The sequence below is a fragment of the Aspergillus eucalypticola genome, assembly GCF_003184535.1.
Source record: "Aspergillus eucalypticola CBS 122712 chromosome Unknown BO83scaffold_1, whole genome shotgun sequence".
Taxonomy (NCBI): Eukaryota; Fungi; Ascomycota; class Eurotiomycetes; order Eurotiales; family Aspergillaceae; genus Aspergillus; species Aspergillus eucalypticola.
The window spans coordinates 1,064,286-1,081,054 of NW_020290275.1; the positions used below are offsets into that span (position 1 = coordinate 1,064,286).

The 16,769-nt window shown below is 50.2% G+C and overlaps 11 protein-coding genes across 11 annotated transcripts; 6 read left to right on the forward strand and 5 right to left on the reverse strand.

Moving 5' to 3' along the window:
* Positions 1-20: 20 nt before the first annotated feature.
* On the forward strand, positions 21-855 carry BO83DRAFT_422392 (RNase P/RNase MRP complex subunit; the record flags this gene model as incomplete). The annotated part of the gene is made up of 2 exons (XM_025535037.1): positions 21-543; positions 641-855. 2 exons carry the CDS (start codon positions 21-23, stop codon positions 853-855), a joined length of 738 nt encoding a protein of 245 aa, XP_025393368.1.
* A 581-nt stretch (positions 856-1,436) lies between these two features.
* BO83DRAFT_374208 (tRNA splicing endonuclease subunit SEN34) lies at positions 1,437-3,068 on the reverse strand. The gene has a single exon (XM_025530134.1). It carries the CDS (start codon positions 2,718-2,720, stop codon positions 1,776-1,778), a length of 945 nt encoding a protein of 314 aa, XP_025393369.1. The 5' UTR covers positions 2,721-3,068; the 3' UTR covers positions 1,437-1,775.
* A 145-nt stretch (positions 3,069-3,213) lies between these two features.
* On the reverse strand, positions 3,214-4,883 carry BO83DRAFT_443184 (elongator complex protein 4; the record flags this gene model as incomplete). The annotated part of the gene is made up of 3 exons (XM_025536429.1): positions 3,214-3,963; positions 4,020-4,346; positions 4,412-4,883. The coding sequence occupies 3 exons, from the start codon at positions 4,881-4,883 to the stop codon at positions 3,638-3,640; spliced, it is 1,125 nt and encodes a 374-aa protein (XP_025393370.1). The 3' UTR covers positions 3,214-3,637.
* On the forward strand, positions 3,308-3,598 carry BO83DRAFT_422394 (uncharacterized protein; the record flags this gene model as incomplete). Its single annotated transcript, XM_025535038.1, has 2 exons — positions 3,308-3,365; positions 3,423-3,598. The coding sequence occupies 2 exons, from the start codon at positions 3,308-3,310 to the stop codon at positions 3,596-3,598; spliced, it is 234 nt and encodes a 77-aa protein (XP_025393371.1).
* A 157-nt stretch (positions 4,884-5,040) lies between the features above and the next one.
* Positions 5,041-5,873, forward strand: BO83DRAFT_433391 (DNA-directed RNA polymerase core subunit RPB8). The gene is made up of 2 exons (XM_025535679.1): positions 5,041-5,505; positions 5,594-5,873. Exons 1-2 carry the CDS (start codon positions 5,177-5,179, stop codon positions 5,697-5,699), a joined length of 435 nt encoding a protein of 144 aa, XP_025393372.1. The 5' UTR covers positions 5,041-5,176; the 3' UTR covers positions 5,700-5,873.
* Positions 5,664-7,048, reverse strand: BO83DRAFT_413310 (thiamine pyrophosphokinase-related protein). The gene is made up of 2 exons (XM_025534474.1): positions 6,906-7,048; positions 5,664-6,840 (listed from the first exon to the last, which is right to left on the reverse strand). The coding sequence occupies exons 1-2, from the start codon at positions 6,944-6,946 to the stop codon at positions 5,913-5,915; spliced, it is 969 nt and encodes a 322-aa protein (XP_025393373.1). The 5' UTR covers positions 6,947-7,048; the 3' UTR covers positions 5,664-5,912.
* Positions 7,049-7,203: 155 nt separating this feature from the next.
* On the forward strand, positions 7,204-8,383 carry BO83DRAFT_374212 (OPI10 family protein). Its single transcript, XM_025530135.1, has one exon. The coding sequence runs from the start codon at positions 7,436-7,438 to the stop codon at positions 8,096-8,098; it is 663 nt and encodes a 220-aa protein (XP_025393374.1). The 5' UTR covers positions 7,204-7,435; the 3' UTR covers positions 8,099-8,383.
* A 35-nt stretch (positions 8,384-8,418) lies between these two features.
* On the reverse strand, positions 8,419-9,363 carry BO83DRAFT_302562 (type 1 glutamine amidotransferase; the record flags this gene model as incomplete). Its single annotated transcript, XM_025527157.1, has 3 exons — positions 8,419-8,703; positions 8,800-9,026; positions 9,126-9,363. 3 exons carry the CDS (start codon positions 9,361-9,363, stop codon positions 8,419-8,421), a joined length of 750 nt encoding a protein of 249 aa, XP_025393375.1.
* A 95-nt stretch (positions 9,364-9,458) lies between these two features.
* On the reverse strand, positions 9,459-9,998 carry BO83DRAFT_374214 (uncharacterized protein). Its single transcript, XM_025530136.1, has one exon. The coding sequence runs from the start codon at positions 9,926-9,928 to the stop codon at positions 9,707-9,709; it is 222 nt and encodes a 73-aa protein (XP_025393376.1). The 5' UTR covers positions 9,929-9,998; the 3' UTR covers positions 9,459-9,706.
* Positions 9,999-10,877: 879 nt separating this feature from the next.
* BO83DRAFT_374215 (putative MFS multidrug transporter) lies at positions 10,878-13,217 on the forward strand. Its single transcript, XM_025530137.1, has 2 exons — positions 10,878-12,805; positions 12,860-13,217. Exons 1-2 carry the CDS (start codon positions 11,062-11,064, stop codon positions 12,976-12,978), a joined length of 1,863 nt encoding a protein of 620 aa, XP_025393377.1. The 5' UTR covers positions 10,878-11,061; the 3' UTR covers positions 12,979-13,217.
* A 185-nt stretch (positions 13,218-13,402) lies between these two features.
* BO83DRAFT_8703 (Zn(II)2Cys6 transcription factor) lies at positions 13,403-16,282 on the forward strand. The gene is made up of 5 exons (XM_025537670.1): positions 13,403-13,446; positions 13,510-14,661; positions 14,710-15,410; positions 15,458-15,622; positions 15,672-16,282. The coding sequence occupies exons 2-5, from the start codon at positions 13,840-13,842 to the stop codon at positions 16,060-16,062; spliced, it is 2,079 nt and encodes a 692-aa protein (XP_025393378.1). The 5' UTR covers positions 13,403-13,446; positions 13,510-13,839; the 3' UTR covers positions 16,063-16,282.
* The last annotated feature ends 487 nt before the right edge of the window (positions 16,283-16,769 follow it).

The following is a 16,769-nucleotide window of genomic DNA, read 5'->3' on the forward strand; positions in this document are numbered from 1 at the left end:
AACCAGAACCATCCCTAAAAATGACAACTCCCAAACCACACATCGCCCACACCCTCCTCTCACGCGCCCACTCCCCCGACACAGCAACCCAACTCTTCACCGAGCGCATAAAACAAAAGCCACTCTACCTGCGGCCAACATCCCCAACACCCGCCGACAACCGCTCACGGCGTCGCCTCCACCGCCTCCGCAAGAAAGAGTACTTCCTGCGCAAACAAAAGCCGCAGCCTTTATCCGCGCGCCAGAAGCGCGCCTCAGGACTATACGACCTCCCCAAGGAAGAATGCAAGTATGCGATTTTCCAGGAACTGCATGGCATGTGGGTGCGGTATATGCAGGATATGTTGGACTTGGGGGAGAAGAAATTCAAGCCGCCCATGACCCCGTTGTCGCATGGGAGTAAGCTCTCCAGTGCGGATTTTCATGGTGCGGAGGTGGAGGTGGTCAGGAGTCGGTGTGAGGGGAGGGTGGGGGTTAGGGGCATTGTGGTGAGGGATACGAAGTTTACGTTTGTGGTGGTTACGAGGGAGGATGAGGTTAAGAGTATGTTTTTCACCTTTTTTTTTTTTTCCTCCTCTTCGCTTTTGATGATTGATGAAGTTTGGGTTGGGTGTGATGCTAATGTGGTTGTTTGGTTTAGCTATTCCTAAGGAGCAGACTATCTTCCGGTTTAGTGTGCCTTTGCCTGAGGCGGATGATGCTGATGCTGATGGGGCGGCCGTGGCTGGGGAGGCGAGTGCTGATTCTGATAAGAAGGAGGAGCTTGTGTTTGAGCTTCATGGCAGTCAGTTCCAGAATCGGCCGGTGGACAGAGCGAATAAGAAGTTTAAGTGGCGGAATGTGGATTATATCTAGGCTGCTGGGAGGGTGGAAGACTTTTAGTGGAAATGATCGTTAGATCGCTATATGGTGGACTGCGCGAGGGTACGACCAGGGAGATTATCCTGCAGAGCTTGGAACCGGAGTATAGTTTGACCACAGTTGTGGTAGACTACTCGAGGCTGACACGCAAGGAGATACACCATCGAGAGTACTGCCGTCTGCAGCACATCTGACAGGCTTCGCATCAAGCAGGCACGGGCCGCTACGGAGATTTTAAATCCATATGGTGTTATGAGGGGGCAGATCCTACAAAGGCAAGAGACATTACTCAGCCTTCGCACCAGCATCTGATATTCGATGAAGGATTGATGCTCCTCTCACGATGTGAACGAGTCTTGCTGTCGAGTGAGTGCTTGGAGTGACCCAAGACCGATTGCCTTGTCAATTCGGTACAGCAGGATAGTCAGGCTTGAGACATGTCCTTTGTGCATGGAGGCCAGGGCCTCTTTGATACGGTAGTAATCATAAGAAGAGTACGCGGACATAGACTGAATTGTATAATTTAAGAATGATTTCGTTCTGATTTCATGTTTGTTATTTAGCCATGGTATGATGTTCATAGCGTTGGTAACCTCCAACCAAAGTCCTTTATGCCGGACTGCGCTGCCCAATGTCAGCTGGAAGAATCGACAGCTGTAGAGTATTCTCGTAACCTTGTCAGGTAACAGTACTATCGGCTGCAGCAGTAAAGTCCGTATGCATTTCTGCTGGACTTGAGAGAGCGCTTAAATGCAATTTGCAGCGCTGCACAGCCCCCTCTGGCATTGCGCTTCTACTCCACCGAGGAGAAAAGCAGCAATGGAATACGCTGCAAGCTGCGCGCGCAGCATGCGGAGCTCAGCTCAGAGACGATCAATAAGATCGAAGAGAACGTCGAATATAGTTCAGGCACATCACATTCCACCCCATTCAATGCTGAAAGTCCTCACACTACTGGGATCCCCAGCATCCGATCCCTCGAGCTTCTTTTCAGCTCCCCCAATCATGAAACCCTTCTTCACACCAGTACCTAGTCGACCTCCAGCAACGATGCTCATCAAATCCAACTCTTCATCCCATTCAGCAGACACACTCAAGAAGTGGGAATGGAACCGCAAAGGGTCACCGGGATAAGCAAGATACTGACACCCGAATCGCAACCCAGGGGACAGGTAGTATCCTTCGGAGTGAAGATGAGCGAACAAAGGGTATGAGGAAGGCACATCAGGAAGGGGTAGCTTTTGCTCAGCAGACCACTCATACGGAAGAGGCGGATAAGACGTAGCAGGCGTGACTCCCATAACAGTGCCAAAGGGAGCAGCAGTGGCAGACGAAGAACGGCGCGACGACTGGTGATCGTGTGCGAACAAGTCAACAACCGGGTCCTTAGCAGCAGCCTCATTATTAACAGGGTCAGGCTGCTCCTCCTGCTGCTGCTTTTCAGCAGACTTTTTGGCCTTGGCAGCCTTCTTTTCTTCTATTTTCTTTAAAGCCTTCTCGCGTTGCTGCTCCTTCCGGTCGTGTTGTAGTCGCATAGCATGCTGGCCTTGAGATTCTAGCTCACGGAGATACTTCTTGCGATCTTCCTCCATGAGGGCTCGCATTCCGTCCTTTTGGACTTTTACCTCGTCTACAATGCATGCTACACCTTTCTCCACGAGCAACCGGGCCTCTTCCGGCATTAGCTTCAAGGGCAAGCCCAGGAAGACATTCTGTTGTGGGATTTGAGGCAATGTGCCGCTTAAGACGCCGCAAATGTGATGCTCGCGTCTCACATACGTAACTGCATCAATTGAGAAGAGAAAGTAGCTACCCCCAATATACGAGATCGGAATAGGAAGGGTGGGTTCGATATCCATTTTTTTAGCGACGACTAAGGGCAATTCAATTTATCAAGGGATCTGCTGCTGCGACTGTATATGAACGTTAGCGTTCAGATTCCAATGATTGGTATGGATGAAATATAAAAGCGCAAGAAAATGCTATTCATTCTCGATACGTTTCTCAATCACATATGCTCGTTTTAATGAGATTATTTTAATGAGCTTCAGGGGATTGACAGATTATAGTATTTGTATAATCATGCAAGCAAGGGACAATTGCGCAGAAGGATAGGACCACTGCTTACCATCAATACAACTCAGCATTATAGAGTGTCGAATTGAAGAATGAGGCTTGTGGACTTGGCCAGCAAATCCAGATTGTCGTTGAATGAGCGATGAGGATGGAAGCGAGAAAAAATATTCGGTGGGGTGGAAGCTCTTAAAGAGCTGCGCTGGAAGTACGCCTTTCCTATTCAAGCTAGTGGATTGTATGTGCTTAGTCATGTCATGTGGGAGTCGATGCTCTTCAGCGATTCCTGGAAGCTACCACTAGATTATGATGATAAGAGTCCGTATAATCATTATCTAAAGCTGTTCAAGTGGCTCTATTGCCACAAGTCATAATGAGCTTCTTGTCCCTGCTGTTCCTGGTGTTCTTTGCACCCTTCCTGCTACTTCTAGGTACCACCGCTCGCCTATTCTCCAATGACAGCTGCTGACAGCTCGAAGCATATCTAGGCTTCTCGAGATTCATCGCACCTCGTCTTCGGTCTCATTTCTCAGCATCACCTGCTGGACCGGGGCTTGACTCATACGGAAGACACTACCTCCGATCAATGGTCAACACTGGGTCCGCCATGTCCGAGCAGATTGAGCTGCAGAATATGTTGGACGATTCGAATCACGAGGAGTGATTGTGGTCTGGTTTTGGCTATCCCAACCCATCGTGGAACTTAGAACTCAAGATCCGCCTTCTTTGGCATTGCACCCGTCACCGCCGCATCCTGCCCTTCCTTGTCTCCTTCAGCTGGCGGTAAGCTGAATGGCTTGATCTCAAACCTCTTCCGGCTCAGCGTGAAAGCCCAATCCTGTCCGATGTTCTGATCGCTACCACCGCCACGTTCGTGCAGTACTGGCAAACGATGGACTTTCAGCATGCCCTGTGGCGGTTCTTCCTGAGAAGTAGCGGCACCCGAGGTTGCGAGAGCGTCAGAGGAGTGCGGGAAGGGACACAACTCAATGACACCGTCACTCAATAATTCCATCCATCGCACAAGCCCTGTGGCACGGGGAAAAGAGATAAGGGTAACGTGATCATCGCCGTCACCCGCGCACCCTGCGCGCTCATCAAAGCTCTGAGAGAGTGTAGGAACGGCAGAAGGTTGTCGGGCTGGCAGGAATCGGGCGGGTATATCGTGGGGTTCAGCAAGGAAGGAATGAGGATGCGATGGACAGTGTTGGGTGGACAAGAGGCAATTGCGGCTTGAAGTCGTTTATGTATCGACACGAACAAGGGCTCGTTCGATGGCGCGAGGGGTATATAGTTCACGTTGGCGATGGAAGGATGAGTGAGACGTTTCGTGAGGTCAAATGCATGGCAGAATGCTGGCCGTTTGTCGACGTTTGGATCAGTGGCAGATTGGCTCTGGTCTCCTGAGGGCGCTGCAGGACGTGTCTGTTAGCAAACTATAAAATATCACAGCGATAAATCCGACAAGACAGTATACCTCTTGAACCAGCAATCCCTGCTCCAAACTCGCCCAGACGCTCATATCGCCAAGCGATCTTCATGCGCTCTCCTTTCCGTTTATCTTGCTTGTCATCAACAGCATCAGCCGGACCTAAGAGGCCCGGAAGACTCCTTCCCCATTGTTCAGGCATTCCCACGACATGAATCTTTTGATCTTGTACCACACCCTCTGCCGCATAGTATCTTAGCAATGCACCCGCAAAGTCTGTAGTCCCATTCTCCTCAATCAATAGCGTCTTCCCTATGGGAAGACCTCCATGCCCAGCCAAAAGGTTATCCAGCGACGGAGTACCAGTGGAAGTAGTCGGCCGCCCATCATCGGGGGAGGGGCGAACGCCGGGAGTCAATTCTGGCGTCGCAGGAGCCTGCTGTGGCTGTGCGTTAGCATTAACAGCACCAGTGCGATCAGCACCTGCCGAAAGACCAATATTTCTCTTGCGAAAAGACATCGTGTAAGTTGGTAGAATGATTGGAATGCAATGATCCGAACGGGAATACTTTGAAGATTTGCTGCGGGGCAGCTCCGGGAAAGTAAAAGCGGCGCCGCGCTAAAAGTCGAGCAAAAAAGCTGTCCGCCCTCGACTTCTTCGCTTTCACCTCTTTCTGGCGCTACCACGACCACCACATCAGCTTGTTGCCAGCGCACGTCTTGTCCCTTCCCGACTACCGTCTTTTGCGTAAAAGCCGGTATCCTATACATTTTTGCGATTCAATTGAACGCTTCAAAGCCACCATCGCAACCATGTCCGACCCGTTACTCTTCGAAGACACCTTCACGATCACCGCGATCAACTCCCAGAAATATGACCGTGTTTCGCGTCTGAGCTGCAACTCGACCGACACCCTTTCGCACTTCACTCTCGATGTCAACTCCGAGCTTTACCCCTGCGTTGTTAACGAGTCGCTGAACATGGCTCTGGCCTCGACGCTTTCTCTGGATGGCAAGGACGACTCCGGTTCGAAGGGCTGGAGAGAGGTTGGAATGGGCGAGCAGACCTTGGCGAATGACTACGATTATGTCTGCCATGGCAAGGTTTACCGCTTTGAGGAGGGTTCCAGCCAGGGTAACATGTAAGATTATCCCATGTGTCGCGGATCGCGGTCTGCTGCGGACTTCTTTGCCGCTCTTTGTACAACAGCTAACTAAATTCGCGTCTAGGGCCGTTTTCATCTCTTTCGGTGGTCTTTTGCTTTACCTCGAAGGTCCTTACAAGAAGCTGGCACCCTTGAGGATCGACTACGTGTATCTGCTCCTGAAGAAATAGACAAAAAAGAACTTTCACGACCATCACATATAGTGTTCAGAAGGTCTGAGGCGTTAGCCCGTTCTGTCTCGGATAGTCAGAAAAGTCTTTTGCATGCTTGGGGTACTTTGATTGCAGCGCCGGCGTTTGATTGGTGATAGGGTATATCAAATAGAACATTAAATCTTGCTTCACAACACATTTCTGATTCCATATATGCGAGTCAGCCGTAATCTATACCGTCACGTGTGATGCGGTCGGGAACTCCAAGCGCCGATGCATCCGTGCGATGATTTCAAGATAGTCCGGCTCGTTCTCCGCTGTCAAAATACCGTGTCGGACGAAGAAATCGATCAAGACAACGGCACAGTTGGGCTTGAACTCCCCATTAGCCAATGCCTGCTTCGTCTCTTCGATAGTGAAAAGCTTGAACTCTTCGACTTCGGTGTCGCACGGTTTGGGGATAATATCAGCCCCAACCTTAACATCGAAGATATATTCGACCTCCGGCTGCACCAGGTCCGTTTCGCCTCCAGCCTTTGCACTCCGGACATACGTGTACGTAACACATCCGGCCGGAGTGGCATTTGCCCTGACAACGTCTTCCGGCAGAGACGCTTCCTCCATCGCCTCACGGACAAGACATTCGAACGGGTGCTCCGTGGTGCTCATTCCACCCGCCACGGAGTTATCAAGCATACCGGGGTATGTCTGCTTCGTTCTCGAACGCCTGGGCACCCAGATGCGTAGACCATTCTCGTCCTCCACGTAAACGGTCGAGTGTACGCCGTACGAAACGACACCGAATAGCGGGGTAGCAGATCGTTCCATTTCCAGGAGGAATTTACCTCCTGGTCCATAGATAGGATACATCTCATTGCGCCATCCTTTGAGAACGTCAAATGTTCCCAGCTCCACCGCTTTATTCAACGTCTTGGCCATAATCTCGCTGCGCTGTTGAGGAGTCGCATCGGCCGGAGCAAGGAGGGTGACGCTCCGGTTGCCGGAGTCAATTGCCCACCATTCCGAGGGCAAGTCGAATCGCTCTACTGTCGAATTCAGAATATATCCGAGAGTAGCATCACAGCCGGCGACCTTGAAAACATGATAGTTCTTCAGATGTTCAAGATAGGATGCGGGGCTATCTTGGTAGTACGGAAATCTGCCATGCGGATCTGACGATTAGAATCCAAGCGATCGGGACGAGGGAAAATGGACGATAAATACCTATCGCACTCGATAACCAATTCAAGATTTGACTTGCCCATGATGCCAGAACAGTGTATGAACAAAAGACGTATATATACAAAGCCTGCTGTCTAGTGAGTCTATCACCAACAACAACAATCACAAAAGTCAGCCGCGGGGATGGGACCCCCCCTACCAACGGGATGTTCTTCAACCAGCCTAGAGCGCGGCGGGCGGGAAGGGAACCCTTATCGATAAGGGCAATAGCCAGAAGACGGGTATTTCGTCACCGAGTCTTTCTTTGGGATTCCATCATGGAACGCGCCAGGAAATTCTTCAAAAGGCTGGTCTAGCTAGCTTCTTTCTCCACCTCCCGGAGAAGCTCCAAAGAAACAACCCTTTTAAGCCATGCGTCGCAATTCCCTCCGATCTGTTCTAGTCCAGCTATAACAATACACCATCAAGAATCAACCACTCCAACCAGATCGAGATCTGATCTACATGCTCTATACAATACAACACTCCTAATTCGTCATCATCATCATCATCATCATCATCAATTGCCCACCATGTTCTCCGTCATCATACCAGACCATCCGTGCCTCACAGACATCGTCGCCGTCGAAACACAACCAAACGGCCAAACCACAAAATTCGCCTTCAATTTCCCCCTCCCGCCCAAACTCACCGAACTCGTCGTCTTCTTCCTCCCCGGCACCGTCCTCCCGCCCGATACCGCCGCTGCTATTTACATTCAATTCCCTGATCCGAATAACGCACCCCAGTTCAAGTTTATCGGAGCGCTAGCGAACGAGAGACCCTCTGCGATTCTTAAAGTCCAGGCGCCGCAAATCCCAGGACTACAAAATGGCAATGCGATGGCCGGCGCAGCACCAATGGTGACGTTGGGCATCTCGCTTGAACCTGTTCAGGCTGTTGCACAGCAGATTGCTGCGCTGGAGGCGGAACAGGCTGGTGGTGGCGCGGGCCAGTCGCTGGAGTTGGTACGACATAACCGACAACAGAAGGAAATTACTACAAAGGTGCTGGCGCAGAGGATTATCGGCAATGCGTTTAATTTCTTGGCCAGCTTTGCGTCCGAGGATCCCAGTAATCGAGGACAGGAAACTGTTCCGTTGAAGACTTTTCGCGATTGGTGGACGAAGTTTGAGAGGAAGGTCGAGATGGATCCGACGTTTTTGGAGAGGGAGGATCCGTCGGCTTCGGGGTGATGTGGTGCTGTGCTTGTTTTATTTGGATTTGGCTTGTTGCTTGGTTCGGAGGGTTTGTCGATTTTGAGCGTTTGCATTTCGGTGTCTCTGATTTCCATAGGTCGCTCTATACCCATCGTTTATGGTCATCTGGCTAGATGCGCTTGGGTTTGAGGTTTTAACCATTTGCATCTTTAGTGGATAAAAAGATATGATTCCTATTCTTGATCTATCTATGTGCGTCGCTTGAGATGAAGTTTATCGGGGAGTCAGGCTATGAATGTATATCAGCCATTAACCCGGGCAGAAATTATAGTATCGCTCTATATGGTCAGGTATGCTCAAATCAAAAACTTCAGGAAGGCCATGGTAATCGCGATGCCGTCGTGTGGGAGACCTGCGCGACTCAAGGCATCTTCTGATTGTTCTTTCGAGAAGAGACCAGACGCAGTCCGCATATTGATGATCTCGGATATGATATCTTCTCTGAATTCGGGATGGCCCTGCACAGCAATCAACTTTCCCGGGACATACATGCCCTGCACGGCACATCTCGGGGAAGCGCCCAGGGACACTACCTCGGACGGGTATCCGTATGCAATGTCTTGGTGCATTTGATGAATGCGCTGTAAAAATAGTTTGTTAGCATAGGTTCAGTACCCCACCATAGAAGCTATATGAGAAGTCTGAAGATCGGTGGGCAAGAAAGGTGGTAGACATACAAGCTTATCCCTCCCGAACAACTCCTTTCCCGTCTCAGTCAAGTCCACCTCACACACTGCAATTTCCCATCCTGCAGTGTTGCGACCAACCCTGGCGCCAAGAGCACGTGCCAGGATCTGATGGCCGAAGCAGATGGCAAATATCTTAACGCGCTTGTCTTCGAAAGCTTTCTTGGTGAATTCAACCAGCTTCAGGATCCATGGGTGGTTCTCGAAAGAATCATGTTCTAGGAGACTTATGAGTCACAGGGAGCGCCTTGCAGAGAGAGTGCATGATGCACGATGCGCGGGAATAAGGGAAGGAAGGGACAGGTAAAGTAACTTACTGGACCCGGACAAAACAACTGCATCTACCTCCTCCAGGTTGGGGTATTCTTGCGCCGTCACCACGTCCCAGCCGCTAATCTCGAGGCCGGTTTCTGGGTCTAGCTTATCGGGCTGACCTAGTGCTGCAGCACTTTCACGGAGTAGGAGGGAGAATACACCGCGATAGCCTCCATATGTGTTGTTTACTTTCTCGACTGGGGTGTCGCATTCAAGGATGGCGATACGAAGCGGGGGCATTGTGGTGGAGGGAGGGGTAATCCGGTGATTCGAAGGCAGAGGCCGGAGAGGAAAGCAGCTGCAGGAGCAGGTTGAAAAGTAAGTTGCTGCGATGCCAGCTGTTCGCAGATTATGGTTCGATCTCCTTGTTGGATATGCGTAATGACTGTGTCGGAAATGGTGGCCTGGACAGGTAAATCTGGTGTATGAATCACCGTTGGACCCTCTTATCGAATGCGCTAGTCTGTTATCAGTCCCGCCACCTCCTTCGGCTGTGCCTCCCGCTCGGACCGATTCCATCCAAAGTCTTTTATTTAAGAGGTTCTATGTCTCTCTTGAAAATCTCTCAAAAGACAATGCAGTGTTATTGATAAGGAGTATACACGGTGCACCTGATAGGATGGCCTTGACTAAAATTTTGCAAGTAGTGGTTGATCATGCATCTTGATGCGGGGAGGATGTCATAGCAAAGCGGCCGCCGGATGGCTCTTGCTTTCTGGATTGGAGGTGATTGGAGGGATGAAGAGTAAATCTTGTTCAAGCATTGGGCAGAGACGAATACAAAGTATCCAGTTGCACACCGCATGCAGTCGGAATTGAATCCTGCAACTAGTTGGTGCAATGTGGCAGGGTTCTTTCAGCAGCACTTATTTATTGAACATGCAAGCTGCATGCATACAGCACTGTGTCATCTGCTAAGGCTGATCCATTGACTTGGGCAGTACCGGCGGCTTCATTCTCTTCACCTGTCTAAAAGAAATCACTCATCCTTGGCTTCGGAAAATGACAGAGCTCGGCTAGTGGTCCGATCAATGTCATAAGAGAAAAGTAACCATTGGTAGAGAGATGATGGTACCTGGGCCTGACAGTTCGCACGCCATCAGCTCCGCAGATGACACAGGTGACTACTGCATCCCCATAGATAAGTGCTAAAGTAGTGGATAGTCCACTCGGTATTGATGCCTTACCGAGATGTACTCTGCCGGTATCGCTGTGAGGGCCGCTATCCCCATTTAGGTTAGACCATGCAGTGTGCATACACGGTTTGGAGTCCGATGACTGCAGTTGAGCCAATCAGCAAGAGTAGACACACGTGATGTTCTGGGAGTGGGCCGAAATCGCAGCACGAGCAAGACACTCATTTGCGTGCATCAAGAAGGATCCTGTCCACATGCATCCTAAATCCATACTAAAAGATGAGGGGTTGGAGGCAGCAATGCCGCTAACTGCGCTTATCAAAACAGCTTCCAGGGTTTGTTGGCTTCATGTCTACCATGAATCTTGAAGAACTTTGACGGGCAAGTCAATTTTTGGGCTCCTCGTGCCTTTGAACCAACCAATGCAGCCGTCCAAATCGGTGGAGAATGGGTTGGTCTTTCCGCGCAATTAGGTCGAGGAGGCAAAGGCTGACCGAGTCGAGTCATATCCATAGTTCCGTGCGGGAGGGAATCCACCGTGCCGCAGCATGCATTCTTTAGTGCCACTCACCAGAAAATCCCTCTATAAAATTTGTCTCAGCCAGTCTGCCCGTCTGAATTACACCTCCCTTTGTAGGCTGCTCCCTTTCCTTTCCTTTCTCCATTATCTTTTTCTTCTTTGTATGAACAAAGTTTGATATTCAGTTTCATATACTATGTTCTATGATCTTTAAGTTGATTCCAAAGTCGTATTCTAGAGTGATTATTTGATCCAATCTCTTTCACCGCATCTACTGCGATTATGACTTCTCCCCATGCAACAGATGGAAAGCCACCATCTTCCCTCCAAGCTACTGAGTCTACGCCACTGTTGCATGAATCTTCCCGTCAATCATTATATATCAGTCAAGAGGATACGACTGTAGATAAGGATGTTGATCCAAGCCTGTCCTCAACCCTCTGCGCCCCCGAGGAAGACCCGGCGTTGCTTAGTCTCTCCAGAGTCACCTCAATCCCGCAAGGGCTCGATATTGAACCTAATCTCGAGCGACTCCCTTCTGCTCCAGTGAGCCAGAAACAAGTGCCCGGAGATGCTGAAGATGGAGTTGCCGGTGAGCCTACTGGCTATGCTTCACGGTTCATCAATGTCTCACCCATGAGATTCTGGCTTATCTTCTCTGGTATCATGATGGGATACGTGATCGGATTTTTTGACTCCACCTTGATGGCTTCGAGTCACCCTGTTATAACCTCCTACTTCCACGCTTCGAACTCCGCATCTTGGCTATCGACCGCGTTCCTATTGACATCTACCGCTTTCCTCCCGCTTTTTGGGCGCATTTCTGACACATTTGGAAGGAAGCCAGTCTACCTTTTCGCCATTGCCATCTTTTTCGTCACAACGGCATGGTGCGCAGCCGCCCAAAGCATGTTCAGCTTCATCGCTGCTCGAGCGTTTTGCGGACTCGGAGCTGGTGGTGTGTTCTCCATGGGCATGATTCTCTCCAGTGATCTAGTGCGCCTTGAATACCGAGGCGTCTATCAGTCCTACATCAACCTCTGTCTGGGCATTGGTGGTTGCCTTGGCTTGGCATTCGGCGGGTTCCTGTGCGACCAAGTGGGGTGGAGAGGTGCGTTCCTCGTGCAATTGCCCTTCATCTTTGTTTACTTCATCGTGGCAGCTTGGACAACCCCTGCCGACCTGGGCTTGAAGAGGGCCAAAACAGAGAGGAAGAGTCTGATGCAGCTCCTCAAGAGCATTGACATTGTCGGCTCATTCATACTTGTCGTCGGTGTGACTTCATTGATTATGGGACTGAATCTGGGTGGTAATGTGTTGAGCTGGACTCACCCCATTGTTATCACATCCTTGATCTCATCCTTCATCTTAGCTGTTGTTTTTGTTCGCTATGAGCGGACCGTGGAGCGGGGAGTTATGCCAATTTCGCTATTGGTACAGGAGCCTCGTGCCAGCCTTATCTTTGGAAACTTCTTCGGCGCCATCTCCGTTAACACTATGGTCTTCAATGCGCCCCTGTATTTTCAGGCAGTCAAGCTAGCTACTCCGACTGACTCGGGTCTCAGGCTAATTGGCTCAACTCTTGCGGTGACGATCTCCAGTGTGTCGACAGGCTTCATCATCACTTGGACTAAACGGCTTAAGCCAACCATTATCTTTGGCGACATCTTTCTACTGCTCGGTGGTTGCGCTGCTGCTTCCATGGGCGTCGGTACGCCCGATTGGCTTGCGATGGTTTGCGTTTCGCTCTCCAGTCTCGGACAAGGATGCTCTTTCCCTTCGCTAATGGTATCGGTTCTTGCCACTACTGATCAAGAGGACCAGGCCGTGGCCACGACGACCTTGGGTTTGTGGAGAAATCTCGGATCGGTGATGGGTGTCGCAACCAGCAGCTGGATCTTCCAGAACACCCTCGTGTATCAACTCGAAGAGATGGTCACCGGACCAAACAAGGAGGATGTCATCCTCCTTGTTCGTAAATCCGTACAAGCAATCGCGAAACTCGATTCAATGCATCAGCAACAAGGTAAGTTTTGGATATATGTACCCTTGGACGTTAGAGATACTGAAACTTGACTAGTGATCGGAGCGTATGCTGCTGCCCTTCGCGCTACTTTCTTCTCTGCTGCCATCTGGGGTGCTCTTATGCTCATTCTGCACCTTCGAGTCCGAGTACCCAGACTGGGAACTAAAGCATAAGAACTTGAGCTGCTGATCTGCTACAGTACATGGAGTTGACCGAAGGAATGTAGACGGCGATAACATAGACCTCTCTTGCAGCTGCTATCTGAGCAGCACGTTGCTGAAGACCTCATTGATTTACGACCCAATGCCAAAAGTTCTGGATAAAGGTAATGTTGCACAAAATTGCGAGCTTTTATAAAGAGATGCGAACACTTTACAGCAAATCATAAAATTGAAAATACGAATTTGTGAAAGATGCCACTTCAAGTAGACTATGAATTGAAATAATTGAGCGGGACCGTATCGCTTCTTTGTTCTGCCGCGGTATTGATCGGTCGCCTAGACCATTCTGGGACTAGTCTCTCCTACCCGGAGTCACGATTCCCCGCGGATCTTTTGAGATTCCCCGGTGTCTGTCTCTCTATTGCCAGTGTGAGTTGGTTGACGACACTTCATTGTCTCCTTCTGCTGTTAATCCATAAGGTCTGACTGTGACTGCACGCTATTTTATATTACTTTCCATAAGCTAACAGCAATTTCGAGCAGATCAACGACCCTTAGATCGCTTCCAAATACCGGTGCCTATGCATTTAAATTTCGGTGTCACCTTGAAAACCTTCGAATCGTGCGCAAATCTTCGTTCAGAGTTGGCCATCCCTGTCAACTACGTCACTTATCTTATCGGCCCCGAATATCTATGTGAAGTGGTGCTGCGTTAGGAGGCCGGACGGCGCTATAGATCTTGTGGTTGGCAGAATGCTCGGGAGTGACAGTTTCGGGGGCTGAATTTGGGGTTTGCTGGTGATCATAACCCAAGACTGGACGATATACTGTGATTCAGGCTGGACGGGTTATCGTTGATTGAAGCAGCCTGACATGGCGTCAGCTCTCAGCGACCATGTCTCTGTCCCGTCGGACCTGGATCTTTCACTGGACCTGACCGCTTCAGGGCAGATCACCGATATACTAGAGTTCGATCTCGACGAAAACAGTTTGGCTGTTACGACCGAGGCTATCACACAAGACACGAGCCCATCTGACGAGGGCGGAGTTTCAACACCAAACAGCACATCGTTGGATGCGCCACGCCCGTCAGCCGCCAAGCGAAAAAGCAAGATTGTCCTTGCGAAGCCGAGGCGAGTGCGGACAGGCTGCCTAACATGTCGAGAACGTCACCTGAAGTGCGACGAAGCTTTGCACCGATGCCAGAACTGCCGGAAGTCGGGCAGAGTGTGCAGGCGTGGAATTCGCTTAAACTTCATAGATATCCAGAAATCGACACCCCCGCACTGCGTAGTCCGTATACCAGCGGCGGGTGTGACCTTTCGGGATGAGTCGCGGCTTATAGCGTCTGAATATGTGGGCGGGATTGAGAGATATCCTCCCGAAGTGGCGGAACCTTCGTTGGAAAAGGGGAATGCGACAGGGCCTTGTCTGACTCCTAGTCTGAGTGCCTCATTCGTACATGGCTTCGGGACGCCCCAGTCCGGGAGTCTGGCAGGACCGTTTAGCGGCCCACCAAATGCCCCTGCTTTTTACGACCAGAGTGCATCCTTTGCCCCGTTCAGATCCACAAAAGATGGTCATATAAATGCCACCAACCATACTTGTCTCAACAACCCAGAGGAAGTATACCTGCTGCAGGTATTCGTTGAAGAGGTCGGGCTATGGATGGATTCGATGGATGCGGTGAAACATGTAAGTCGTCGATTCTTGCGACGTGTCGTCAGTTGCTTATTTTCATAGTTCACGCATATTCTGCCATTCCATGCGCTCGAAGAACCTATGCTTCTCAAAGCCCTGTTAGCATGCGGTGCGAGGCATCTTTTCCACGTGGACGCCTCATACGGGGAGGAGAAGGCCGCAGAACATCACAATGTCGCCTCACAATATCTTCTTCGCTCATTACAAGACCCTGATCGTGACTCGGCTCTATGCGCAACTACGGCGATTCTCCTGAACATCTACGAGTTAATGTCTGGCCGACCAATTCAAGGCATGAGCCACATTGCTGGTGCGCGAGCTTTAATCAAAGAGTGTCACTGGAATGCCAGAACGCCGGGACTGGGAGGTGCTTGTTTCTGGTTGAATGTAAGCATGGAACTACTCAGCTGTTTGCATTTCAATTGGACGCTTTCCTGGGACCCGGACACGTGGGGCGTTGAACTGGATCTGAATCACGCACAGCCAAGTGTTGCGGGCAATGAAGAAGCCTGGACGCATCAGATGGTCTTCATTTGCGCCAAAATTGCGAACTTTCGATCGTTAGCCCAACCACCGGCACTGGAGGCTGCCAACGACGTGCGGATCAGCCAACGTTATCAGGAATGGTGCACTTATAATGAGTGGTGCGATCAGTGGGCTCGAGCTGTACCGCGGTCCATGATGCCTCTGGGATATATTCAGTCGTGGCAGACAAACTCTAAATCCGTCTTTCCACAGATATGGTGAGCATCGGTTGATCTATTTGCACATGCCATATTAACATCCATAGGCTAATCAAGCGTTCTACGATCATCGCTCGACTACTATACCACACTGCACGCATCCTGCTTACGAAGACAAATCCTGTCGAGTCAGAGTACAGTGCCGAGATGCAGACCGTACAGCAAAGCCATGCAAGGGATGTCTGCGGCATCGTGGCACACTCCAGGGATCGGTACGTTGCCAGTATGCGTGTAACTGAATCAATGCCTAATATGAAGCAGCGGAGTCGCAAGTCTATCGATTCGTTTCCTCGCTATTGCCGCAGAGTGCCTGGCAACTAGGGAAGCTCAACAAGAGGCCTTGGGCATCCTCGAGGACATCATAAAGCAAACGGGCTGGAAAGCAGAGCACGTGAAGCAGGAGCTTCAGGAAGCCTGGGGCTGGAGTGACTCTCACGGTCCTCCAATGCATATGTCGGAAGATATCCTGGCGTTATTTAATAGTGACCATCCTTTGACCGCGGATCATACTCCTGCCCGGCCCAAGGTGCCAGCTGGGGTAATCAATCCGCTCATGGCGACTGCGGACTTTTCGATGGAGAATCATCCATACCAGGATTACTATGTTGCGCCACATCGTTCCATTAGCCATTATCCTTTTGGGGGGTTTTAAACTGTGTGGCTGTCTCTATATTTCTGCTGGAGTTGAGGCTTGACTGGTTTGATTTATGGAAGGGATTTGTTTAGATACCACTAGAGTTGTGAGGTTTATGTTTTGGTACTATCAGCCGTGATGCTTAGACACGGATATCATCGGTGACGCAGCTAGCATTGGGCGGGAATATGTCATTTATATCCTTAGCGATCTCCCCCAACCTTCACAAACTTTCATCAGAGATGATTCTCTTTCTTTTTTATGAATTAGGGCTATCTGCCAACAGCCCCTTGTACGACCGAGTTGATAAATACACAGTTTTCATGGATTAATAGCTTATAAGGAGCCCCGCAGACTGAACTTGCAGCCCAGACTGCTGGTGATTTGCTGATGAATCGCGGAAACACTTCCGTTTAGGTACTTTGAGTCACAGCTTGCCAAATCAAACGGTTCAATCATATCTCACATGGACATGTTGATGTCATGACTTGGAATATAGATAACAAACTCAAATTCCCAGATCAGTCCTCCTCCTCCCCGGTCTGCCTCGGGAGAGCCGAAAGACTCGAGAACGATATTGATAACTCTAATATACCCAGAGATGATCCAGGCTCTGGCTATAAGAGAACCAAGATCCATTTTGTCGTATTATACGAGTCCTTGGCCGCACGGAACAGGGCCTAAACGATCCCTTCCACTGATTCTCTTGTCCCTCGGTGCCAAGT